The sequence below is a fragment of the Salvelinus sp. IW2-2015 genome, linkage group LG35 (assembly GCF_002910315.2).
Source record: "Salvelinus sp. IW2-2015 linkage group LG35, ASM291031v2, whole genome shotgun sequence".
Lineage (NCBI taxonomy): Eukaryota > Metazoa > Chordata > Actinopteri > Salmoniformes > Salmonidae > Salvelinus > Salvelinus sp. IW2-2015.
In genome coordinates, this window is record NC_036874.1 from 15,092,202 (window position 1) to 15,119,237 (window position 27,036).

The 27,036-nt window shown below is 43.5% G+C and overlaps 1 protein-coding gene and 1 long non-coding RNA gene across 6 annotated transcripts; both read right to left on the minus strand.

Annotated features, from left to right (window-relative positions):
- Positions 1-2,885: 2,885 nt before the first annotated feature.
- LOC112067960 (protein eva-1 homolog B-like) lies at positions 2,886-25,719 on the minus strand. 5 transcript variants are annotated; one of them, XM_070437454.1, is made up of 4 exons: positions 25,531-25,718; positions 8,357-8,514; positions 4,904-5,002; positions 2,886-4,703 (listed from the first exon to the last, which is right to left on the minus strand). In XM_070437454.1, exons 3-4 carry the CDS (start codon positions 4,946-4,948, stop codon positions 4,272-4,274), a joined length of 477 nt encoding a protein of 158 aa, XP_070293555.1. In that variant the 5' UTR covers positions 4,949-5,002; positions 8,357-8,514; positions 25,531-25,718; the 3' UTR covers positions 2,886-4,271. The 5 variants fall into 5 exon arrangements, with proteins under 5 accessions (XP_070293555.1, XP_070293554.1, XP_070293556.1 ...); XM_070437453.1 differs by lacking the exon at positions 25,531-25,718 and adding an exon at positions 20,463-20,789; XM_070437455.1 differs by lacking the exon at positions 25,531-25,718 and adding an exon at positions 17,893-18,121.
- Positions 5,377-6,037, minus strand: LOC139023722 (uncharacterized). The gene is made up of 3 exons (XR_011474863.1): positions 5,988-6,037; positions 5,798-5,844; positions 5,377-5,498 (listed from the first exon to the last, which is right to left on the minus strand). It is a non-coding gene; the product is annotated as an uncharacterized lncRNA (long non-coding RNA).
- Positions 25,720-27,036: the final 1,317 nt, after the last annotated feature.

Sequence of the window (27,036 nt, forward strand, 5' to 3'; positions counted from 1 at the left end):
CATTGTCTTGCATTAGGAGGAACCCAGGGCCAACCGCACCAGCATATGGTCTCACAAGGGGTCGATTTGATTCTCAATTGCAAATGTGCCTATTATGCTAGTCTATAGAATCATCTGTGGTTCGGTGAACAATATGAAGGGGTTAACCAGTTACATTGGGGAGGAATAGAGCTTGTGTGCTGCTGTCGCGGTAATTATTTTTGAAGTGGTGTTTTCCCAAATCAGTCACTGAACCACAAATGACAGTTTACCCTTTGTAAATGTTCAGATCCTCTCAGTGGGCGAGTCAGAAACTTTTCCCACTCAGTGTTGTGGTTCTCTGTGTGGTCCATCCTAATTGGAGTTTCCTCATCTTAACATTTTGGAACTCATCTTTTGTGAGTGTGTATCATCTACAAATCAGTCACTGAACCACAAATGACAGTTTACCCTTTGTAAATGTTCAGATCCTCTCAGTGGGCGAGTCAGAAACTTTTCCCACTCAGTGTTGTGGTTCTCTGTGTGGTCCATCCTAATTGGAGTTTCCTCATCTTAAGATTTTGGAACTCATCTTTGTCTCATTCATTGATTTTTTCATGTGTTTTTCCTTCACAGTTGTATAATCGGTATTAGTCAAACCCAGCAAACAGTTAACGTTGCTACAATGTTAGAGACATTAATGGAGAAAACGTTATAGCTATGTCCTGGGAACATCCCTGGGAACCTCTTTCAAACCTTGCCGTTTTAACATTCTCAAAACATCCCTGCTAATGTTCTGGTAATAAGAAGGGAACCAGAAATTGTCAGCTGGGAAGATTTGCTGTGAAGATCCTCTACTCTCAACTCAACTCAAGTACTACTACTGAGATTGATAACATGTCCGATGGAAAACAAAAGCAATTTACTTATACAGCTTAAAGACGCTTTCATAAGCACTACGTAGATGCTTCACAAATCATTTACAAACAAATGTCACCATAAAGTTGATGATCTAATTGGTACTTTGAGAATTGTGGCATGACCCTTTTGCCACCCCTTATATGGTATGACATTCGTTTATACATTATTTGTGAAGCATTTAAGGCCTTATTAAATGAAAACAAATACTTCAGTGTCTTCGATGATCGAGGTTGGACCCGTGAAAGTTGTACTGACAGCATTCATATATTTCCAGATGAATTGCCATACTATTTCATCGAATTGAATGTTCTCTAATGTACTGACATACGTCATTGAATTGTAGTTACAGTAAACGCTAGTCAACATCATYGAACAAAAAATGTCTAGAAACCTTGCAAATTCAGTAACGAAGTCTGACACCTGAAAGGCCATTACCACTACAACCATAAAACAATGCAATGCCCATTTGTTCTAACCGTTATGCGACTATTAAATAGCCCGTTCCTGCAGTCAAATGACCTAGTGGCCTCATGGGTGGAATGTTATATGTTTATAATTTCATAATTAATAAGCATGAATTGTTTTTAAACGCCTGAAAATCCAATGTTTCTATGTTAACAGTTTTGTTATAYTTCAGTCTTCTGTGATGTATATAAAGTGTAATATTGCGACGCAAACTCAACGTTGAATATATTTCACCGCCATATCTGACATGGTACACATGTCTTCTTTTGTTTTAAGCCCATAACCAYGTGTGCGAGGTGTATACTTTTTGTTTCAGAGTAGATGTGTTCAAGACTACCAAGAAACACTCTGTGTGACCCTGATTTAGCCCACTGCAATAGAAGGTTGATGCTTCTGAGACTTACGAGCTGGCTATAACAATCATAGTCCAAGCCTTAATTTAGACAGATCCGCTGTATAGTGCAATTGACAATTAAAGGCAATGTTCCCACGGTTGTGGAGAGCTCAATTGGTCAGCTCAGTTGGAAATTACCTTAACATTTTAACGCAGATTTTCTGCGATACTTCTGCGATACTTCTGCGATACAGATTGAATCCAGCCCTTAATATGATATCTGAGTGAGAGTGACTAACAAAAACAAGGTGGGCCCTCTGGAGGTCAGGACACCTGGGGAAGTGCCCTTCGTGCCCGGTCGGTAATTTGACCATGATTACTTCAAGTCTAGATAGCTGGCTAGACTAACTATAGTAATTTACCAATCGAAAAGGTTTTAACTGATATGGGCTAATTGAGTGACTGTCAGTGAGTGACATATAACAAGAGGAAAACTGATGATGCACAACGAAGTTTTGAAATTGCACCTTGTGTATTCTACTATAACTCTCAACAGCAAGTTGAGGCCCCAATTATTATTMATTCTAATTCAGAAAAAAAATCCAGAGGTCCAGACCTCCATGTCGTCATATGTAGCTAGGACCTTGGCCACAAGGTTTTAGCCCTGACCTCAACAGAGAAAACCTCGCCAAGGCAAACCTGCCACCCTGTCTGCTTTTCCAGCACATTGTGTACTCCGAGGAGGTTTAAGACATGTTACAGAAGTTCTTGGCTGGTTTCCTCTACAAGCAATGCCTTCCTCCTCGCAACGTTGGCCTGGCCTCTCTATACATTGGTGTCCAGCACAGTCAGACTCTAGTACTAGAGTTGGCCAAAAAGTCAAATGGATATAAAACATACCTACTGATCACACACTGGTTGAATCTATGTTGTGTCAAGATTCAAGTTTTAATGTCACGTGCACGAAATGCCTTTATTGCGAGCTGTAAACCCAGCAATGCAGTAATCAATATAAATGACTGCATTGGTTCAACGTAATTTCAATGAAATTACGTTCAACCAACGTGGAATAGATGTTGAATTGATGTCTGTGCCCAGTTGGTACACTGATGATGATATTTTGTTGGAGGGACAGATCTTTATTTGGTTAAACACCTGTACAGCTAAAGCCCAAGAGAACCAAACTGGATAATGATCATACCAAAGATACATACGCAGATTGTGTTATTCATCAACGTTCAACATGATTCTGTTGGCAATCAAATATCCTTTTGTCCTGTGTTTTATTTCAGACAATAAAATAAGACTTTATTTAGTTTAGATAGAACACTGGGTTTTGCCAAAACATTTAACAAACAAGTTTTCAAGATATTGTATTATAAAAATCATATCTATTTAACATTTCAAGGCACACATGGTAGCAATTGATTAAGATGAACAATTAACAATGAGTGACTTTAAAATTAAATTTCACCCCTAGACAATCTTTATATTGTACAGTATATTCAAAATACATAGCCCAGGGACATTTTAAGGAAGAGCATTGTTTGTCTGAAAGACATTATGTGTAACAGAAACAACCACAAGGCCTTTTGAGTTTAACACTTTAATTATTTAATTTCCCCCAAGTGTAATTGGTTCTGAAAACAGCCTAAAACTGTGTCGTTCAATTGAGCAAACTGAGCAGTCCAAATCCAAAATGATTTGACATCAGATGAAAAATGGTCCCACCGAATCTATTTCTATTTCCTCACAGAAGGTTCCAAGACCACTCTAAAGCATTGAGGATCATTTCCTAATATAATGACAAACAGTTCACGGAGCTATCCCGCTGTAAACTCACCAATGTGTTCAGGGAAACATGGCGCCATAGCAAACAAAAGGAAGTGACCTCTCATTACAAAATACTTGGTCCCTACTCCCTACAGTATCTCTGGCAATTTGTCAATAGCTGTATTAGTCCTTCCTTACTCCCTTTGTGCTTTTCTAAGGGCAATACTTTATTCAGGCATCTCTCTATACTGTAGACTCCAATTATGATAAATGTTCCCTTTCACATGCCTAGATCACAAAGCAGCAGAACTGGTCTCAAAGGTGCCTTGTGGTGTAACTCCATTATGGCAGTGATAGTAGGTGACAAATGTTGATGGGGGAAATACATTCACACAGCACACCACTATCACATAGTGTTAGAGTCAAGACTTACACTTCAGGGGCCTGTTCAGAGGGATGTCACTTCACAGAACGTTCAGATAGAAACGTATCGTGTAGAACAGATATGATTGTCTTTCAGGTACAATAGGGAATTGTGTAAGCTCTATTCATTCTATTTCTATCTGCAACGTTCAGAACATTTCACATCACTGAATAGACACCAGATCGAAGTAGCGCGCCATTTGTGACCTGCCTGTATGCAACAGCATGAGTAACACCCCTCATGGGAATCGTAAGGTCTCCCTCAGGGGCACTGACCCAACCAGAGGTCTGATTCTAAGTCTGTCTTTGGCAGGTGTGGACCATCGAGTACCCCCTGATTCCATAGCACCATAGTTCTATATAGTATGTCCATTCAGTGGTCCCGTAGCACTGGGCATTAGTAGTAGTGCACCCGACCTATAGTGCCTGTTCCTGAACCCAGGATATCAGGCTGCCCATTCCTCCAGATCTCCCGTATGATTCGCTCCCTCTCCTCCAATCGCTGCGCCCGCTCCAGCTCCTCGGCCGACGTGAACACGTTAACGCTCAGTGTCCCGTCCGATTGGCTGTGGTTGTGGTGGTTGCCAATGGGAATCTCTGTGGTGGGCAGGGGGGCGGGTGCTTCGACGTCACCCTCCTCTTCCTCATCCACGCTATCTTCATCACATTCGTCCTCACTGAAGTCCTTTAAGTGTTTCTTCTCGGGCGTGGAGGCCGGGATGTTGGTGCGGGGCTTGCAGGAGATCCGGATGACCAGGAGGCAGAGGGTGAGGACCAGGCCGAAACAAACCCCGATCACAAAGTACAGCCCAATAGCTCTCCGGGTTCTCTACAGGACAGAAAAAGATCATTGGTAAATTCACCTAGGATAAAAACACCCCATTATGTCAAAAAGTAATTGTGCTAGTAGCCTAAATCAATATTGTTATGACTGGCACATTGCCGATTTTGTTTCATTGATTTCATTTTGTGGTTCTTTAAAAGCAATGTGACAACTGCTGTTGTTAAGTGATTGATTGATTGACTGACTTTGATGTGTGCGTAGGCAGCTATGCTGTTGCTCAGGAGGTCCATCTCTTTCCTCTTGCATCCATGCTGACGATATGCTCCAGTAGCCCTGCCTTACACCTAATACAAATAAACACAACACACTGCATCAGAATTCACGCGATCTCAATACTATGCAATCATGCAATGCAAGTACTGTCTGCATTAATGTATGCATGAATTAAGTTATTCCCACCATGTATCACAGAAACTTCCACACCGTCAAACAAACTGACACAATGAGGTTTGGCCAAAAGACACATTCTACCCTCATGCACCCCACAGCTACCCTCATGCTAACCTCAATGCTCCCCAACTACCTCATGCACCCCACAGCTACCCTCATGTTACCCTCATCGCACCCCACAGCTACCCTCATGCTCCCTCATGCACCCCACAGCACCTCATGCTACCCATGCTACCCTCATGCTACCTCATGCTACCTCACACCCCACAGCTACCCTCATGTTACCTCTCATGGCACCCAGCTACCCTCATGTTACCCTCATGCTACCCTCATGCACCCCACAGCTACCCCCATGTTACCTCATGCACCCCACAGCTACCCTCATGTTACCTCATGCACCCAAGCTACCCTCATGTTACCCCTCATGCACCCCACAGCTAACCCTCATTTTACCTCATGCACCCACAGCTACCCTCATGTTACCATCATGCAAACTTCACTCATGACTCTCTATCCCCCAGCTACCCATCACTGTACCTACCATCGTTCATGCCTCACATGCACCCCACAGCACCCTACCATGTGCTACCACTGTTCTGTTACTCATGCACCCCCACAGCATACCCTCATGTTACCTCAACTGCACCCCACCGCTACCTCATGTTTACCTCATGCAGCGGCACAGCTACCCTCATGCACCCCACAGCTACCCTCATGTTACTCATGCACCCCACAGCTACCCTCATGCACCCCACAGCTACCGCTCATGCACCCCACAGCTCCCTCATGCACCCCACAGGCTACCCTCATGCACCCCACAGCTACCTCATGTTACCCTCATGCACCCACAGCTACCTCATGTTACCCTCTGCACCCCACAGCTACCCTCATGTTACCCTCATGCACCCCACAGGCTACCCTCATGTTACCACCTTCATGCACCCCACAGCTACCTCATGTTTACCCTCATGCAGCGCACAGCTACCCTCATGCTACCCTTATGCTCCCACAGCTACCTCCTGCTACCCTCATGCACCCACAGCTACCCTCATGCTTACCCTCATGCACCCCACAGCTACCCTCCTGCTACCTCATGCACCCACAGCTACCCTCATGCTACCCTCATGCACCCACAGCTACCCTCATGCCCTCATCACTCCCACTGAAACACTTCTGCTACCACAGAACCCCATAATTCCCGGCGCCTTTACAATGGAGATAAAGTGTTTTACGAACGCCTCTAGTGCCAACTAGATGTTTTCTTGTTTGCTGTTGCGCAAAACACACTGACCACAGCAGTTTTTCCATACTAACATTCAAGTGACTTCAGTGACAATTTTTCTTAAGATTGGACTTACAAGTTGATCAACTTTTCAAAGCAGAATTACTTTCACATTGTTCCAACTGAGTGTATGATATACCATTTCCTAGCTCTGAGTCTACTTTTATCCAATGTAAAAAAAATAATAATAATCAAATTTTGCTACATAAGACCCAATCGAGCAAGTCGGTCACAATGTCTTTGGGTGGGTGAGGACAAGGCCTACTGCTCAGCTGTGGCAAACAAAAGCGCTCCGGCATGTTTGCGTCGCGAGAATAGTATCCAATCATGCGGCCTTTACATTCTGGGAGATCGATGGCGGTTGTAGTCCTTGGCAACAGTTGCTCCTCCGTCACCTGTTGTAGAGCGTGCGGACTCATCCGGCACGCTCTCTACAGTGGCGGGCCCGGAAGGTCAACTCTCTGTCCTCAGACGCCACACTGAATCGAGCGATCTTGTCCCCCAGCAGAGCCTTCCGGATCCAGAATATTGGTTTGGCAGCGGTTCCTATCCGCGAGCTGCATGTAGGTGCTGTGTCTTCTTACAGGTAACTGCGTGTTTTGTGACCTCTTTAGCATTTCCTGGACTGACACCAATGGGTGAAGACCTGGAAGACCTGTGTTGTTTGCCTATTGTGTAAATCTTATTTTGAGTCCACACTTTTACTGTCGCCTGACCTGAAACTAGAGTCACTGGGTTTTGTTCCTGAAGCAGCTTCTGCTGGAGCGCAGAACCAAATGTGAATGATTAAGCTTAGGCAAGTCATTTGATTGGTTTAAGTTTTGGCCACTGGGCTTATCCCTGGTGACGCTTTCTGGTCGTCTGAATCTTTTCCTCAGCATTTCCTGTCGCTCTGTTTGGCTCCATTGTGTTCCTGCAGGCCCTCGCTGGCCCGGTCATTGCTCCCTCGCCTCAGGCTTCCCAGGAAGTCTCAAATTTCCCTCACAGAGAACCTCGCGGCACCACGCCTCGCCACGCAACAAAAGTACAACGCCTGGTCCTGCTTCTTTTCTTATGTGGTCAATTACATAGGCTAGGCTATAACAGCGAGCCCCTATGCTACCCCTGCGCTTTTGAGAGAGCAAGAGAGAAAGAGAGAGAGAGTGAGAACCTGTTTCCAATCGAAGTGAGAGGCTGGATGGATTCTCCCATATGGAACACTCTTTCCAAAGGGTCATGTGGCTCCTACTGGGTCGCTCCTGCATTTCCTGTGCAACCCCCTCTCTTCACCCTCAACCCTTGTCATAGCCCTTTCCTGCTGACTCTTTCCTGCCCTTTTCCCGTCCGCTCCACTATTGTTCTCCCCCCCCGACCCACCTTGATGACATCATCACATGGTACATGCAAGGCACAAGGCACAGGAAAACCAAGACGTGATAGATAGCGACACAGGGGCCCAGCCAATACGAGTATCCTTGAACCTTTTGATGTGTTAGCACGTTAGCATTAGCTAACCGATCCCTTTCATTCTACACGTGTTCTGTGTTATGGCTCCCAGAGGAACAAACATGTTGTTCAAGTATGAAAAGATGGCTGACTCTAGCACAGTCACATACAGTACTAACCCGTGGAATTGCTCACAACAAGCTAAGTCATAGCACATGGCCTACAGATCATTGGCATAAAAAATGGCACGGTCCACCTGTTTTTGTTCTATGTCACCTCAAATGTTTTGGGTGATCTCTTCAGTCTATGGATTCTACGCTAATGTGAAACTCGAGGATATTATGCTGTTGTTATCGTGCTCATTTGTTGATACAAAAATCCAACAAAAACATGGGTCAACCATATGTATTGCAGCTGTTCATAGCACACGCCTGACTCTTTAAAAAAAAGCACAATACTCTTTCTGTTGCTCTAAGATATAAAGATAGGCAATAAGAAGTACAGACAGATGTACACTTTTGTATTGTATCATTAACCTTACCATAAAATGAAGCTTTAGAGGTAAGTCTTCAGTCCCAGCTCATGGTGGAAGTGGAGAGGTTTGCTGAATAATTGAGCCTCTCTCTCTCTCTCTCTTTCTCTCTCTGGATCTATGCCCGTGCCCTTCGCTCCTCAGGCCGAACAGTTCATTTGGCCGCCCTGAGACAAGAGCAAACACACAGACACTCACACAGCCGTCAGCCTACATCAGATCCAAACTCACTGAGGCGTTTGCAATGCAAACAATGACTGGCCTTTTGCTGTTGCTGAGGGATACACAGTCCGCCAGCAGACAAAACGCAGGCTTAGCTTTCAGTAGTACAAAAGTTCATATTTGGATACGCAAACGCCTACATATACAGTGCATACTGTATAAATACAGTTTACATACGCATATGTCCAAAAGGCATGTACAACCATGATGAAAAGGCATGTAAGATAATATATTAGAAATATTAAACACCGAAACATTGTACATGTATGGAGACTACACAACAATTAATTATGTGCACGGAGACAGAGAGATTTTGGGGCGGATTTGTCCATGGTATTTGTAATCAAACATGACAAAGAGTGAATTCTCTCTAGGTTTTTGTGTGTACTCCTAAGCACTGATATGTTTGAAGTCAAAGCTGCTTACAAGGGATAAATTAAAGTACGTAAAATATCTCTGATACAGCTACAGGCTGATGCTTTCCTGGAACAGTTTAACATAGAAACTAAAGTCTCATCCCATCTCTGACACATCAAACCACTGTGATATCCTCAGAGCACTTTGTCTCCAAGAAGTAGAACTCCCAGTCTGTATACCCGACAGCCACAGTATATCTCACAGAATATGAGCAGCTCTATACATTTCAGGTGGGGAAAGAGGACCATGAAAAACGCTGTGCTGTGAATATTTCGCACACCCTTTTTTGTGTTGAGAGGAAAAAGCCCAGTGCCAGCTTGAGTTGGTTTAGCAGGGCCTCTTTGCTTTCCAGTGCAGATTTTGATCTTGCTGACTCTTGCCAGACCCTATGTACACTAATGCTGGGCCCGGGAGAGTGTTTGCGGCTAGCAAGGACACAGGGAGCAGTCGCCATGGCAGCATCACTTTATTATAATTTTTTTGGGGGCAGCATCTCTTCAGTCCAGGCCACCGAGTCATATGGTCAGCCTTTTGTTTTGGACCACAGAAGCGGGATCCATCCTGTATGTGCTGTATGTATAGCCAACTACAGTCGTCGTAATTGCCAAGCAAAAAACAGATCTCGGACCAGGTCACCTAGGCCTAATCCTTGCTTAGCTATTTGAAACGATGCTTTGTCTAGGCAAAGCAGCCAGTATCCACATAGGATACTGTCTAAAGCGCTTTCCAATGCAATATTATGCTTTGGTCTCAAGGGTAATAAAGTGTTTTCCAAGGTCATGGCTAATGATTGGACTGCTAACTGGGCCTAACTGCTCTTTTCTCAGAGCGGAATGCACCAGAACGAAATTCATCAGAACCCAGGCATCTGAGAACGGTGGTTAAAGACAACCGGAGACTCATTTGAAGCCAATCTAAACAATAATTAACCTGGGCCTGTTGTTTTGTTGTGTTTTTGTTTTACCGGGAGGAAGAAATGATGAACAGACGTGCTCTCGACCTCCCTCAACGCACATTCCCATGACTCAACTGTCAGTCATGCTCTCCAAGTTAATTAATTTTCTAATCAATAGCAGATGTTTCTATGTCCCTTGACTGCTGAAGAGAAAAACACTGTTTACATATGTTTCAGTATTTCTGCAGTTTTAGGGACCTTGAATGTGTGCTGAAAATGTTCTGGCATATTACTCCCTTCAAGAGCCTCCAAAGAAGTTAAAATGCCGACTGGATCATTATGCCACTACAAAAAAAGTTGTCACAAACAGGTTCTCAAAGGGTTCTTAGTGGTTGTAGAATTCTAAATGAAACCAAACTGGGTTCTCCTACACCGACATGCCAAAGACCCTTTATGGTACTAGAACCTTTTTTTGGAAATAAATGGAGGCACACTCCAAGCTAATGTTGCGTGAGAAGGCTTCTACTTTCATGGTCTCACTCATAGATTACATCACCTCGCATGTGACCAGATAATGCCTGTCATTCATTCCTAACTGACCTCATAACCTCAGGTCAAACAATTTGAACACACAATCCACTTCCTGTGTCCTTAGTCACATGGTGGGCATCATCAGTCAACCAATGAGTTCACATTAAAGCCAATCAGTTTGTACTTAAGAGTGTAAGAAAAGTGTATCTTGACACCACGTCAAGATACAAAAACAATGAAAAGTTCATCCAAGTCTCAAATAACTGTAAGGCCTAAGCACAAATAGTGCTGAGACTGACGCCAAGGTAAACAACATGTGCTATTATGAGGCCTGGGAAGAGTTCATTCTCTATTTCTGACTAACAGTTGTTTACTTTGGTTGGGAGGAAAGAGGAACCAAATGAAGGAAAACCCTGTCCGTTACGTTGTGTGATATTTTTGGTCTTATCAACTTGGAGAAGAGCCCAATAGCTTTTCCTTTCCTACCAAGTTTCCTCCCATACATCTGGTTGTACTGTCAGTCCGGAACCCAGTCCAGACAAACACCCTCATCTCCCACTCCTTAAATTTGACAAACAACAAAACGGCAGCACCGCCACCTGGTTTGTTATAAACTTGGGTCAAGGAAATGTAAACAATTCGAATTCATAGATGGAGGTATGGATACAATGTCTGACTGTCCATGAAGTCAACATAATAGTTTTAAAGTGGGCCTTTAAAGTGAAGGATAGCATTGTCTGATTGTCTGAGCTTTGTCTGATTGTCTGAGCTAATCACACTGTTATTGTCTTGTGGGGAGAAGCTGATTATGCCGTCTCACTAGATAAAGATACTTCCTAAATGATTGACTAGCCACATAGTGACAGGGACCAACCTCAGAAGCAAGAGTTGTCATGACCAAACAGGCCCTTTTGTACACTATAAACCATTCATAAAGTATCTAACCATAGTACTCCTCTGTCAAGTCTGAGAAATCACATTAACAGCCCCTGAGTAGGAATTTATCCAGGGAGTGTAGCCAAAATTGAATTACAATGAAAATACATTAGAAAAAACTGATCCCACAAGGCAGCGAGTACGCCTGTTTCCTCACCATAATGACACACTTTGAACCACAGAGCGAAAGGGATATTTTCGATACCTAGAATTGATGTGCAGCCACAATAGTTCCCTGGCACAATGGATGGTCTTTCTGTGGTTTGCCTGGCATAGGTCTTCAGTGAGTTGAAAAAGCCCAGATTTGAATTTAATCACATTTTGTTGTTTTTATGCACGTATATAGCCTAGCTCTGGCATGGGAGATCAGAGACGTACTGTAACTGGTGTCACTTTGAGTTTGAGTGTAAAATGAGGACAATTTTATAGCATTCATCAACTTTGCCCCTGACAAAGTTAATTAAAAAGTTCCTTGTTTCTTAGATTTTTGTTTCAGCTACTGAGAGAGAAAATATGTCTGGGATTAATGATCCATGGGATCAAATGGACCACCGAGGAGTAATTTATTCATTGTTTTGAGCACATGGAGGCAGTTTAAGCTCAATATATTCCACTTGACTTTTGCAACTTGAATAAATACTATATGCTGCAATTGAGCGGCCTGTAGAGCTAGTGCTTTGATTTACTTAGTATCCAATTTTCTCAGAAAGCCATGATGTGAGATTCTGTAAGTAGCAGAAAAGCAGGTTAATGGCTGTTCCCTAGAATGCTCATACATAAAAGTATCTACTGGATTTTTTTTCTTCCATACCTTTCCTATTTAACAGCTTTCTGTAAAATAGTTTACCATGTGGCCTCAATCACGCCAGTGTATGGTCTCCCAGGCATTCTCTATACCTAAACCCAGCCAAGCAAGATCACCTGACCACCAACCAAGGCAGGACAGCATCCAAGTCCAGAAAAGCCTGATGGAACTTTTTACTAGATGGGATACAGCTTTTGTCATATTTTATTTTTCGTGAGAGGTTAGGAGAACTTACGCAGAAGGTTAGGAGAAGAGGTTAGGAAAAGAGTTAAGGTTAGCTAAAATGCACACCAAAAAAATCAACTTTTCACATTCATTTGACAGAAGCTGTATCCCTTCTAGCCCTGACACTCTCCCTGAGACAGACAGGCAGAGGTGCATGCGGTAACGTTCCAACTAATAAAAACGGACACTTTTCCTCAGAGCAAGGGCTCTGTTCGTGCCGGTGCCTGCAAAAGCATTCAGAGGGTAGGCATCTGGTGAAGGCATTTTCTGTCCAGTGCGGCTGGTCTTTCTTAACAGCCATGAATGGTTGTAACGGCATTTTGGAGAAAAGAGAGTGTCGTCCTTTTTTGTTTTCTCTTGACATGGGATCTTGGGGATCAAGCTGTGCTAAGTGTTGGTTCTGTTTTCCATTGCACCGTGCCCTGGCCATGGGCTTGTACTGTGGGGGGGGGGGATTATTTCAGTTCGAGCCCAGTCAGACATGTGTTTGCCATCAGGCTCAGTGACACTGAGCACAAGGTAGAGCTGACCCCAAAGATGGCTGCCAGCTGAGAGTATGGGGAGCTCCACAGAGCTGAAACTCAAACTTAGAAAATCTGCTTTTTCTTTTCTCCTCTGAACAGCGAGCAGGATTGCCACCCAGTGAAGGTGGTTTCCAAACAGTAGCCTTGGATTAACTTTCTGGGGGCTTGAAGTGAGACATTTTAAACTGCCCACTTGGCACAAACTTGGAGAATCAACCTTTTTTTGTTGTATTTTTTCACCAAACTTTTAACCAAAATGCACTTACATGGCTCAAAGATTGTTTTGATTTCATTTTCAATTCACACTCATTGACAACGCAATGAAACATAATTCAAAACTAGACGTTGTACCGACATTTGTGCACAGTGGGTGGACATATTTGAGTTACACATCATTCTCCATTACACACTTTTGCCACTTACTGCCTTGCTGACAGCCAGCCAGTTTTGATAAGTTGTTGAACTTGACTTTAGACTCAATTAACAACAGCTTTTTAACACTGTAGCTTTCAAGGACCAGAACTTTCTTCTCAGTCAAGGCATTACTAAACATTCTGATCTCATTCACATGGCAGGTACTCAATAAGGAGGTTGTTTTGGTTTCTTTATGTCATACTTCTCCACGTGAGGCCATGATTTCATTTAAATGGAGAGTGCCAACTTCAACTCCACTCCAACTTGGTTCAGCAGAGAAGCCTCTATGCCAGGGGTGTCAAACTCATTTCGCATCGTGGGCCACATACGGCCTAGGGAGATGTCAAGTGGGCCGGACCATTAAAATTATACCATACTCTGCTATAAATAACCAAAATATCATGTCTTTCTTTTGTTTTGGTGTAAAGAAGCACAAGAACATTAGGAAAATATTGAAATTTAATGAACTATCCTTTTACAAAACATTTCATGAAACACCTCATATTTCCTTAGACAAATGTGCAATTTACTTTTATCATTCACAAATATGCATTGCAACTGATCCCACTGATTGTACAAAGGCACAAAACTTTAATTGGTACTGAAAAATATAGTAATGCACTTTAAGATTAAATGAGACTTTTAAAGAAAGGAATTTTTAAACCACTTACACATACGCATATAAAATCTAAATGTAATCCTWGCGTACACCTTACAAACTAAGGAGAGTGATTTTAAATGTGTAATGAAGAAAGTGTTCGCCTGTCCTGTAAATCTGTAAACTTCATACATGAAACATACATACACATACAATACATACTGAAAATTTATGGAGTTGTATGAACAGTAGAATTCCATCACACAACTTTTGTTTTGAAGCTGCTGACTAACATTAAAGTGCACATTTTTTTAAATCACCACAGTAAGGATTCATCTTCACAGAGCTGTATTCTTTCAATGCAAACAGTATCTAAGGCAGCATTTTAAAGGTGTTAGTCTAGTCTGGACTTGTAATTTGGTTCCTGAAACTTGGCATCTTTTGGCCTGTACAAGTGCATCAACACCAGGTGTCATGTCCTGACTAGCTGTCACTTTCAGAATCTCATTTAAAGTGCTTGTTTGTGAGCCTTGAACGCATTTTTTTGTTTATTGATATCATCACTGAGAAAATTTGTTCACAAAGGTAGGTTGTCCAAACATGCACAAAATTTTTAGCAGCCAGGGCTGTTAATTTGGGGGTACCCCTGGTAGTAGATACTGATAAATCTGTCCAGACCCTACAGAGGCAAATTTGCCCTTCAAATCTGCATCACACTGCAAATCAATTATCTCTAGCTGAATTTCGACCGGCAGATCAGAAGCTTTAACTGTGAAAGGTGAGCGAAAAACTGAAAATTCTGTCAAGTTCACCAAATACCTGAAAACGTTTCTCAAACTCCCGCAGTAGTCCTGCAATTTTTGTCTTTGTACCGTTTTCACTGTCCGCATCAGGTCTGGTCACACACACATCTCTCAGACAGGGGAAATGAGCAGGGTTGCCATTTGCCAGTTGCAATCTCCCACAAAGTCGCTTCAACTTAAATGCAATGTATGTTGTCACGAAAACTGTGTGACAACTTTTTTTGCGGCCTTGCAACATTTTGTTCAGATTGTTCAAGTGTTCAGTAATATCAACCAAGAATGCAAGGTCCCGTAGCCATTCTGAGATTGGTAATTCCAACACCGGTTTCCTTTTTTTCTCCATGAACTGTCCGATTTTCCTCTCGTAGATCCAAAGAAATGCTCAGCACAGCGCCTCGGCTTAACCATCTCACTTCAGTGTGGTATGGCAGGCTGTGGGTAATGTTGGCTGTCGCTGAGAAGTTTTGTCAAAACTGACGATGGTTCAGACCTCTGGACCGGATGAAATTTACAGTGCGAACAACCACCTCCATGACGTGGTCCCATTTTCAGCGACTTGCACACACAATGCCTCCTGGTGCAAAAATACAGTGAAATGTCCAGAAACGATCTCCTCCCATTAAGGGCTTGTACTTTGTCTTTGAACTTTGTCGCGACCACCTGCTTTCTTTCCGACCATGGATGGCGCGCGCGTCTGTAGCCAGGCTGACAGCGCGGGACCAGTCCACTCCAACTCTGTCCAATGCAGCAACGACAGAGCGAAAATGTCCTCGGCTGTTGTGGTGTCCATCATTGGGCACCAACTCAAGAAACTCTTCAGTAACAGTCAATGTCTCATCAACTCCTCGAATAAATATGGCCAGTTGGGCGCACGTCTGTGATGTCAGTGGCTCTCGTCAATTGCCAAGAAATGCAAAATAAAATGACTTGACTCTCTGTTTCAATTGACTGTCTAAATCTGCCGATAGTTCCGAAATCCTCTCTGCCTATAGTATTCCCTCGTAGGCTAAATATTGGCAAAGCTTGTCGCTTTCTTTCGGGACAATACAAGTTCAGCCGCCTTCATCATGCATGCGTTTAACAAAAGTCACAGTCGGAATACCGGCTTCGATGCTAATGCTATTTCGCTAGCAATTAGGTAGCTGGCTTTTAACCGTGCTTCACTGACTTCTCGGCTCTGGATTGAAAGTTGACTGCTGTTTCCTCAGACCCGCCAGCAATTCGTTAATCTTATCTCTTCTCAGTTGTCCTTGCAAGCCGTCATATTTTTCGCTGTGATGAGTCTCCGTAGTGGCGTCGAATATTATATTCCTTCAATAACCGAAAACTTGGTTGCAAACACAACCAAGCACGAAGGTTTTCCGTGCATCTCTGTAAATAAATAGGACGTGGTCCATTTTTCTTTGAAAATTCTACACTCCTTATCTACTTTTCTCCGTTTGGATAACGACATTTTGGCTAATGAGGGTGTAGCGGAGAGGTAGAGACCAAGGTATTAACAACGTCGTAACAAGCAGCAGATGGCGCATTGATACCGTCTGCTGTTTTCAGTCTGTCTCAGTGATGCGGCTTGTCTTCTACTCTGATGGAAAGAGTGCGCCCCTTAGCGGATAATCCATGAATTGCAGCGAATTAAAAATATTAATTCCATGTCTTTTATGCATTTTTTCCACTTTCAAATTATCCTGCGGGCCTGATCGAACCTCCTTGGCAGGTTTGACACCCCTGCCTATGCTTTGCAGGGCGTATGTAACTGCAACCCGTGACAATTCGAAGCAGGTATTTTAGTGACATAAGAAATGATCTAGAGAGCAATCTCTTTACCCCGTGAGGATTGGGCTGGTGGGGGTATGGGGGGGTAATGGAGATACAGGCCCATGGTGGTGGAGGTTAATAGTGGCCAGATGTGGGGTTGAGGGGTTTGATGGTAGACAGAGACAAAATGCTGCTCTCATATGGAAATCCAGAAGAGGAAACACACGCTCTTTCTTCATATCGACTTTATCATGTTCCATCTCTATCCAGTACTGGACATACAGAGCCCAGGACATTGATGCTCAGAATTGGAACTTAATGAGTTTGTGTGTGTGTGCACAGGAATGTGTGTGTGTTTTCCCCCTCGCACGCACCCCAGGTGATCCCCAGCCTCAAGCTCCAAAAACGGAGTTGTGATCTCTGATCGATCTGGGCCAGCATGCAACATCCGACCACAACCACACACTGTATTCATTACACAGGACTTGTGATTACCCTACGACACAAAACGTGTTAACCCTTTCCATGGGTGGCAGGGCAGAGTTAACTGTCCTGTCCACAAACATGTAGACATAAATAAAGCCTAGTCTTCTGGGAAAGTGATCCGTGGTGTCATTTTTAGTCTGTATGGTATGAATTATTTAGTTCGTCAGGGTACAGTTTTGTCAGAGCTGGACAAACAACTTGTTTGGTGTAGACCATGAATATTTGATAACGGACCTTAAACTATGATTAAATTATATGATTAAGCTTCTGAGTCCAGTGTCTCTTATTGAATGTGTAAATAACTAGAGATACTTTACAGACGTCACTGTACCAGTTTCTGTGTGCTCAACCCTGTCATCTTGTTTTTTATTCCTTCTTCACCATATGGTTTCTCTCTTCCCCCAGATTCCCATGTAAAGTTTAAACAAATTCAACCTTAAACCCAGGGCTTACTTATGTTCTTGGACATTCACATGTGTGTACAGAGAAAGAGAGAGAGAGAGAGCGAGAGCGAGAGAGAGAGGCTTAGGCAAACCCTAGTGGATTTAGCACGTCAAACATCCCCCTAAGTCTAAGGAGACCAGGGAGAAGCCGTGACTAGAAAGAATTGAGCCTTTATGAGACAGCAGTGGTTTTAGTAGGAGTCTTGCTAAACACAGCTTCAGAGATAAATCACTCATCAACCTATTATTTGTCAATGGCGAATCTGAATCGAATACAGTCTTGTTGGCTTTACATCTGATTAGATGAGGCAGTTCATAGCTTCTGCGTCTCTTTGAAAACCTGTTTATAACATTTAATGGCTAGTGGTCTACAAAATATAATATACTGTATGCCCCACTTCATTTAGATGGCATGTCCTAAACTCGCTCTCATGTTTCACAACAAACCAATCATTATACCAACACAAATGGGAGAGTAATGTTTCACTCACCCTAAGAAATTGTCAGATGTGAGTTACTCTATCAGTGTCTGCTAGGAGAGAATAGCAAGACCCAAGGCAATGGCTTAAATAGCGATACCAAGGCATCATTACAGGATGGTAGTGGTAATAAAGCAAATACACCACTCGTAAAATACACCGCTCATAAAATACACCACTCATCTTGATCCTGGGCTATGTATGTCCGTGAAAGCACTCTGAAACACTGTTGTCTCCTGTGCAGTAGAGGGCCAGGAAAATGGTTTAGAGTTTAGACAAGCGTTTCAAGTCAAATATTGACTTGTGACTCTTTAGAGGCCACAGATAAGGCAAAAACCCCAGTAATAAAACATGGGGCAGTGAGATTGAGGAGAACAAGAGGATGGAGGGGAACACAGCTGGGAGAGGTCAGATACAAGTCAACTGTCCCAAAACACGCCTGAAGGTTATAGGCATTCACACTTATCCTCTGTTATCTGTCACTTTATCAGATTGACACAGGGAGGCACAGCAAACAGCCTGCCCACTTAGATATGCTAATTAGAGGGGACCTCTGAGAATGGCTATCTCCTACTGATAAGAGGACCACAGTACTCCAGTGGAGACGGTGTGTGTATGTGTGTGAGACAAAACCATTATTCCCCCTCCCACACAGACACGTATGCACACACACAGGACCCCTATATGTTGACGAAACGGAGGGCTGCACATTAGTGAAGCGTGACGCTCTAACCTCGGCTCCCCTTGATCGTATTACGCCGTTGATGCGGCCCTCACCAAAATACAGGATGTTTTGTATTTATTGTGGCGAAAGTGCAGTCATTTATCACCGCAAGGTTAGCCACTGTGCAGCTAGCTGCATCGGCCCTGCTCTCTGGCACCGATCCATCAGATACGTGTTGTAACCACACACACACTTCATACTGTAGCTCTTGTTGAGACGCTCAAAAGGTGAGCATTGCTTCTCTTGAGGACACTCCAACAAGAATAGTATAACCCCCTATGAATGAGCTTGAATCACGTAAAGATATGAATATAGCTACTGAAGGAAGGAAACAAGCTACAACACACAGTGCTGGAACCTATAGCTGTGTGTTCTACTGAGTGTTCTGACCGAAAGGGAACCTCTAGTCGTCATCAGAGTTTTAAAGTGTTTTTAAAGTGTTCGCAAACTCGTGCAACCGCAAGAGTACTGCTTTGCAGAGTTCTGAAGGAACATAAACTGCAAAACATGAAACAGCAGGCACTCATTGAAACCCCACTGTACCTAGACACACACCACACGTCGCACCCCCATAAAAATCAATCAGTTTAAGATAGCGATATCAGCATCTGCCTATGTTGCACTTCCACATCTGCGGTGAAAGGTGAAAGAGATAGAGCTGTGTTTGTCATACCATGAGACATCACGAAAATCAGTCTTCCCAAACTATTATGACCCCTCTATGGAAAGATGAGACTTTCACAAACCCAATGGTTTTCTCCTTTTTGCTCTACGACCCCAATAAGCGTCTTGGGACTTGTCTGAAGTCGGTACAGCCAATCTGCCAACTTCTGTCTGTAGAGTCCTAACAGTTTGGGCTACACACTAATATGATACCAGTTGAAAAAAATGTATGGAAGTATTTATATATATATATAAAGACTGTTTTGTGCCAAAAATAAGGGGTGAAATACATGTAAAAAACAATTTACAAATGTTTCCTGATCTTTCTTATATCTCTGATATAGGAGTGTCACGCCTGCTCCCGCTCTTCCTCCCCCTTCCCCAGCCAGCTTGCCCAGCGCCTATGTCTCGGCCGGTTCGCCCAGGTGGGACGCCGGGAGGCACTCCTAGGGGGGGGGGGTACTGTCATGCCTGCTCCCGCTCTTCCTCCCTCTGGCGCTCGAGGACGCCAGACTCCCAACATTACGCACTCAAGTCACCTTCAGTAGCACACCTGCCTTTCCCCGTTACGTTCATCAGCGCTCATTGGACTCACGTGGACTCAATTACTTGTGTAATTGTCTTCCCTATATCTGTCTGTTTCCTAGCTCTGTTCCCTGCTTCAGGATTGTTTTGCATATGTCCTTGTTTTCCCGTGTGTGATGCTGTTCCTGTCGTGTTCTATGTCCGTTCCTGAATAAATGTTTGACTCCCCGTACCTGCATCTCCTGTTACGGCATCGGTCCTCACAAGGAGAGACATTTCAGAACAAACTTCCTTTTGATATTTTTGGGTGGCTGTCTGTTGTTCCATGTAGTGAATCTGCTATTTACTGCGTTTGTATGGGCTAATTGCAGGACGGCCCAATATCATTTTTCATATTTATTTATTTTTTACATATTTTTGGTGGATACTTCAAGAGGTCTTAAAATTATAAATCAAATAGCCAAATGATCCTTGTTATGAACTTCTTTAAAAAAAAATCCATATAGCTTAGTAGAACCCTCTCCCCCGGCTTAGGGAGGGCTTAGACCCTTATGGGTTTTAAGGGAAACACAAAAAGTTACAGCCTTTACATTGTAAATACAGTGATATAAATACCTTGTTGAGGTTCATATGTTATTATACATACACAGACTGGGGTTGTCACACTTACCAAGTAAGTAGTGCTGTCAAGGTGTCCACTTAGGAAAGTTAATTCATGTCAAGATAAGGTAAGGCTCAATGCTAGCCTCAGTCAAAACAGTCCACTTCTCGCATCCAGGTTGGGAAAATCAACACAACAAGCAATCCTGACTGTCAATCTTGCCGATTCCCTGTGTGTGACTACTGCTGTTCTCCAGTCCTGGAACTTGTAGAGAAGCCTATAGGGAAGAGGTGGTAACTTCCTCTGAATAACAGACTTTCCCTCTCCCTCACAGTCTCCACTCTCTCTGCCAGCAGCAGGAATAGCTGTCATACAATCCCTCTAGGAGAGAGAAAAAAAAAGGAGGAACGAGGAACTGCCAAAAATGAGCAGGGTTTGGGAAAGAGGGAGGGAGGAAGGAAAGAGGGAGGGAGTATTGGGAGGGGAGTTATTCCCCCTCGTCCCCTCTCTTAAGATGATGAGCAGGAAAACCCCTCGACAAATTGATTTTCCACACCGAGTACAGAATGACAGCAAACACAAACAAAAACAAAAACACGAGGCACAACAATGAAGAATTGTTGTTTACCTTTGGAGCCATTAAAAATAACTGTATATAGGAAACCAAACTGTACTGTATTGCAGCTTAAGCCTTTTAGATGTAAAGATGAATGGGAAAGTGGAACATTTGGGGTGTAGGACTAAACATGTAATCTGAATAGTATGACAACCCCCTCACTGAAAGCTAATTGCTAACAGTTGTGAGTCACACTCAGAAACATATGGCTATCAATATGATTTTAAAATCCATTATAGAAAGGACAAGGACGATTGAAGAGGTTTGACTGTATAATAGGAGATACCTATCTCGTAACTATCCTTGCTGAATAACAAAATAACACAAAACCACACAGCCATGTAAGTATCCATACTCTTTTGAACACTTTTGAAAAAATAACCTACTTTTCAGGCTTAGCACTTGGCCATGACAGCATGACATGGACATAAGTCCTACATTACAGAGAGCACACACTGGTCTTGTTTTGTAACCCAGAATTACTAGCAGGGAGGAAACCCCCAACCAACTTAAGAGAGTGAGCAGTAAATACACTGGGCCACCAAGCAAAGCCTTGAGCAGATTTAATTAAAGCCAGACGGAGTGGGTGGGCATGGAGATACAGTATTTCCCATTAACATGGGCCGGGCCTCCATGGGAATCAAGGGAGTGGAAGACTTCTCTACAAAGTGCTGTGAAATCAATATTGAAAAGCTGCATTAAAAAGTGCTTCATCAAGTTTCCTTATTTCTCAATGGGGTTAATGTCGGCGCAAAGCTGTTATTTTGATACACCCTGTTGCTGAGGTGGAAAGAGAAAGAAACGTGGTATTGGGATACATCCCAAATAGCACCMTATTCCMAATGTAGTGCACYATGGRCCCTGGTCAAAAGTAGTGCACTATAAAGGGATTAGGGTGCCATTTGGAATGCAATCTTGGTTTCTCTCCACATATTTTAGTCATTAACCCACGCTCACTAGAGAGCAGAACTTAACAACCCATGATGGGACAAGCTCTTTGGATGCTCTGGAGGTGGATTCAGTTCAATTGGACTTCATCGTGGTGGAGATGGGTAACAACTGCTCTCAGGGGAATCCCTGCCACGTAGAAACTGCACGTTATGCCCTTATTCACAGATGCACCTTTTTTAGGCGGAGAAGTGGAGACAGCGTTACACATTAGTTATACAAAGTAAACCACAACCTACAAATCCTGTATGTCTGGTGACAAAATATTGGCTACTGGAGGGGCACCGATGATGTTGTTGAATCGTATTTATATGAGCCTSAGTGTTCGGATGAAGAATTGASGCAAATTGAGCTTCAGATGGTCGCTGCCGCTCTAGCCACCAAAGCTGCAGCAGTAGCTGGACCAAAGCCCTAACCCATCCCCAGGATCAACACAGACTGGTGGTGYAGTTGTGGCAATTGTGCTCCAATGGCACGAATGAGAAATGTTTCTGCTGCAGAGAATTTGAACACGTGATGACAATTCCTACAGAAATAGAGGAACGCAGTGATGATGAGGAGAGGTAAGGTTGCTTTTGCGACCACAGGGATTTTGCTGCCCAYATAAACTCTGGTGTCTTGGAAACAATTGTCCAAATTCCAAAAATGAATTGGTGACGCAACCCTGTTCCAGCTGGGCAAAACGGACAGTTATTTCATGAATAAGTAGCTAAWCCTTACTTCATTGAATGATTGCGTATCATAAAACTCTATGAGCGGAACCATTAGAGGGTTTATCATTTCACATTAGCCCAAAACACAATATAGCCTCTGTTTATTTATCACAATGGTTTTAGGATACTCTATTCTGCAATGTAAGGTGACACAATGTCTATTGTCTCTCACCCCCCGTCAGAAATACACAGGGCACATATGCTAACCTGTAGAGCACCTTTGCATTTTGGCACTGCGCCAGATCCAGTCCATGGAAATACAGTAGCAATGATTGTATCTTTTAGTATCCTTCGGTTTTCTTTCTCCATAATTTCAGATGACATATCTCAATCATATGCATTGTCGCTGAAGTGCACACATATCGATGCAAGGTTGGCTGCAGCGGAATKTACATATTGTATCGGAAAACAGTGAAATTTGGTACGTTCTTCCCTTGATTTCCTGTATAAAGTGCAGCCAGGGACCGAACACCAGCTTGCTCTTGCTKCCATCTCTGTTTCCACTTTGTGTAAGTGACTTTACCTGCGATATGCCTAACTCCATCAACTTTTGCACAAGCTCCATCTCCCATCCCAAAAACTCAAATCAATCAATCAATTGGTGGCTAAAAAAAACTCCCTAGAACGCTTTAAAAAAAAAAAATGAATTTGTCCACAGTTCGTGGATATCAGAATCATGAATTCACTGGCAATGGATCAGAGCAAGGCCAGCATCCAGCAATGTCACGTGTCCCGTTTTTGCTGCTGTTTCAGTACAGCACTACAGGGAGAGAGATGGGGAGAGGGGGAGAGGGCAAACTCCACTGAACTAGTTTCAATGTATGGAATCACTTGTATGGAATCAYAGTTTCTGTATTTTGGGTAAACTTCTCCTTTAAGGGTTAAGGTTTTGGATATGGTTAAAACATGAAGTTTAGGCACTCATTCAGAATGGTTAAGGTAAGGGTTAAGGTTTGGGATAGGGTTCGAACAAAAGACTAAAAACAAAAGGCTGACCAGGGTACTGCAGGTTTCCATTAGCAACTAAATCATCCTCATWWCTTCTTCTGTGTGCTATTTTAAAATAWTCGGTTCAAGGACATACATTATTGGTACCATGATTGCCTTCGATTTTATACATTTTTTCCATGAAGATTGACCAAGAAGATGAAAAAGGATTAATTCAGTTTAATGGGGGGGGGGATCTTGTATTCTGCTAATGCCTGCAATACTGCGGTTGGCCTTGGACTACTGGGGCTTCAACGAGAGGGGGCGGTCGTTCTCCCTTGCTGTTGCCCCTAGTGGCTGGTTTTGAAGGAATTTCCCGACGTCCTCAAGTCATGGACAGAGGTCCAATTTATAATTCACTCTTCTGCTTAGCCGCCTAGCCCCCTAGGGTTGCAATTCGTAACATATCATATTAATTGTTATTCGTAACATATCATTTGAAATGGATGGACATCCACAAATTAATACATACCATACGAAATGTAACATATCATAAAATAGAGGGAGACAGACGTTTACTATGTTACGTCTACCCCTGAGTCCAGGTTGACTATAAATGTTAAGCAGGTTTTGGAAGAACAAAGACTATGAAAGTATAGCCTCTAGCTCAGATGAATCCTCATAGAACAGTGTTTGAGAGAAGGGAATAAGGGTGCGCCCACGCGATCCAAAAATATTTCCTTTAAACTCCTTTGTTGATGCTTTGTATTGTGTGGGTGGATGTGTGAATGGTACTGGGGAACACTGGTGATGAAGGTCTGGGCTGCTTTACAGACACATTCACACAAAGACAGAAAACGCCTGGCAAACACTGGTGCCAACCTTATACATACATAAATAATATAGGCTACATATGCTTAGCAAAATGACCCTCATCCCACATGTAAGCACTTGTTACACTTTAACTGTGAACAGAACAGGGCATTAAGATTGACATGGTTAGCTGTTATGCTAGCTAGTAGTTAGCTTCAAGATGAGGAGCATAGACTGTAATAAACAACGCCACGATTTTTCAACACAGCCACTAACCTGATAATTGACTATGATAATTTCATCAGTCAAGCTTCAATGGCCATTGAAAAGCCCAGACAAAAGTGAGACAGTTAAATCCATGGGATAAACACACCTCTGTAATAGTCATCTGTAGAAGTGCAGTACGCTGGAAATTAATATCAGGGGACAGCTCCCAAAGGGATTTAGCATACTTTGTTTTAAATCAGAAACGGATTAAATATTTTCAAACTCCAAACACATGTTGGCTCAGCCTCGGCTCGAGCTGTGATTGCTTACCTCGACTGACACTGAAATTAAAGAAATCTTAAAAAGTGAGCAAGATGGAAGGAATGGAGGGAGGAGAAAGGAAAAAGCATGTCCCTTTTCCAATTTACATGTCAGACATGCCAAGTTGAAGATAGCATGCCAAGACACAACAAAATGCCTTGGCACCTCGCAACCATTCATTAGCTAAAGACGGCTCCCTTGACAAATCTACCGGATTAKTGGTCCAGTTTTCCCTGCAGGTAGAGCCCACACCTACACCCTCCACCCGGTACATAAAAACACGTCTTTGTCTTTTGGCCCCTCATAAAACCAACTGGAGGCATTAGCCAGGAGACACTTTATGACACACATGGGATTCCACGGCAGTGGCTCCACGTTCTGTACGTTTTGGGATCAGGGGGCTCCACTTCCCCCTACATCAACTACTCCTATGCACACACACGCATGCATGCCGGCTAACACGCACACAAACAAACACACGCAGAACCCACAAAGAACATGCGCACATGTACACACACACACACACACACACACACACACACACACAGAATCCACTCTCTACCTCTCCACTCCCTACTGAGCCATTGCTTACCTTGTGATTCTAGAGAAGTGGTGACAGCCAGCTCCGTACTCCTTTCCCCTGCCTCTACTCCTAAGTGAGAAGCCTCACAGAATCCCAAATTCCTCTATTACAGCCAGTTTTAACCCCTTGTTAACTGACCATATCGTGGAATATCAGGGACACTATGGTGTTACCCAGCCATTGGGGTTTTACAGCCCAATATGTTTCCGGGGAGGGACTGCAGCTATGGTGAAATGGGCGTGAACTGTGAAGGTTCTGGCACACCCATGCAGCTTGGAAGGAAGGAGAAAAAGCTACAGTAAGCCTCAGGACTGAATAAATGGTCTATTAGGCGGGAAAGGCTGGGTAGGCTGGTACAGGAAATGGCTCAGGGAAGACTGGGGAGGGAGGCCCCTGCACGGCAGTGGGCAGTGGTCCCGTCATGCAGCCCCAGGGCCGAGGGCTGAATATAAGACCCCTGTGTTCCCCTCTTCTCAGAGGGGGTGACAGAGTTTGAACTGGTGCATGTCAGGCTCAGAACTGAGGGAGAGAGGGTGGAGGGGAAGGTATGTGTTCCCCTCGGTAGAGAGGGTGGAGGGGAAGGAGAGGGGGTGGTGTGGGATTACATAAATAGTTCCACACCCTGGCAGCCAGGCATCTTGACTTCCATCTACCTCTTCCCATCTCTCCCATCCCTCCCTCCCTCCCTCCCTCCATCTCTCTCCTTGACAGCCCTGTGCCAAGCCCCCAGGGCTGTAGGCCCCTGCAAGGTTGCAGCAGACACGTCGGAAGCACTCCTCACATTCCTGTGCTTCAGCTTGTCCAGATGATACGGGAATGTTAGACTAGTTGGTATTAACTGTTTCATTCAACAGAGTGGATTGTTGGCAGGACACGTAGTCTTTGTGGGGTGAAATGGTCCCTAAAGCAGCCATAATGCATAGGAATGCATATGTTCTATTTATTTTCTACAGATTGAACTCAAGAGACTGGAAACAACTCAGTCATCACTAGTCTTTTTTTGTGGAGGGACTAAACTCATGACAATTTGAAACATATACTTGGATATTGTCCAAATGTTGTTTTCCAAAGACCTAGATTTGCATACAAAAATAGTTCAGCGTGCGTGTGTGTGTTGTGCGTTGTGAGGAAATAGTGTGACGGGACTACTTCCCCAGTCAGCCTTGAGGCAGTGGGTGCAGACTGGCACCTTTGGACCCCTGTATGTGCCATTATCAATATTTAATGGGGACCAGCATCAAACACTCACAAGGCCAAAACACTCATTATTACGCCTGCAGAATGTAATTCCAGGGAGGGATACTATGTCATGTTCATTAGGCACCAAACGGAAGAAAACGGATTGAAACAGTGAAGGATTCACAGTAAAAGCGCAAGAGTTAAAACCACTCTGGTTTTGTTGTTAAAATTACATTAAATGCCATTCCACACTTGTCCATGTCGTTTTTAAATAACTCTTGTCATTTTATACTTTTCTGTGTTGTTTTGAATGAACTCACTGAACTGGTGTCAAAA

Coding starts and splice junctions, on each gene's coding strand:
- LOC112067960 (XM_070437457.1), bottom strand. CDS start 4,948: ATGGACCTCCTGAGCAACAGCATAGCTGCCTACGCACACATCAAA. Junction 4,704..4,903: donor CTGCCTACGCACACATCAAA/GTCAGTCAATCA, acceptor TCTGTCCTGTAG/AGAACCCGGAGAGCTATTGG.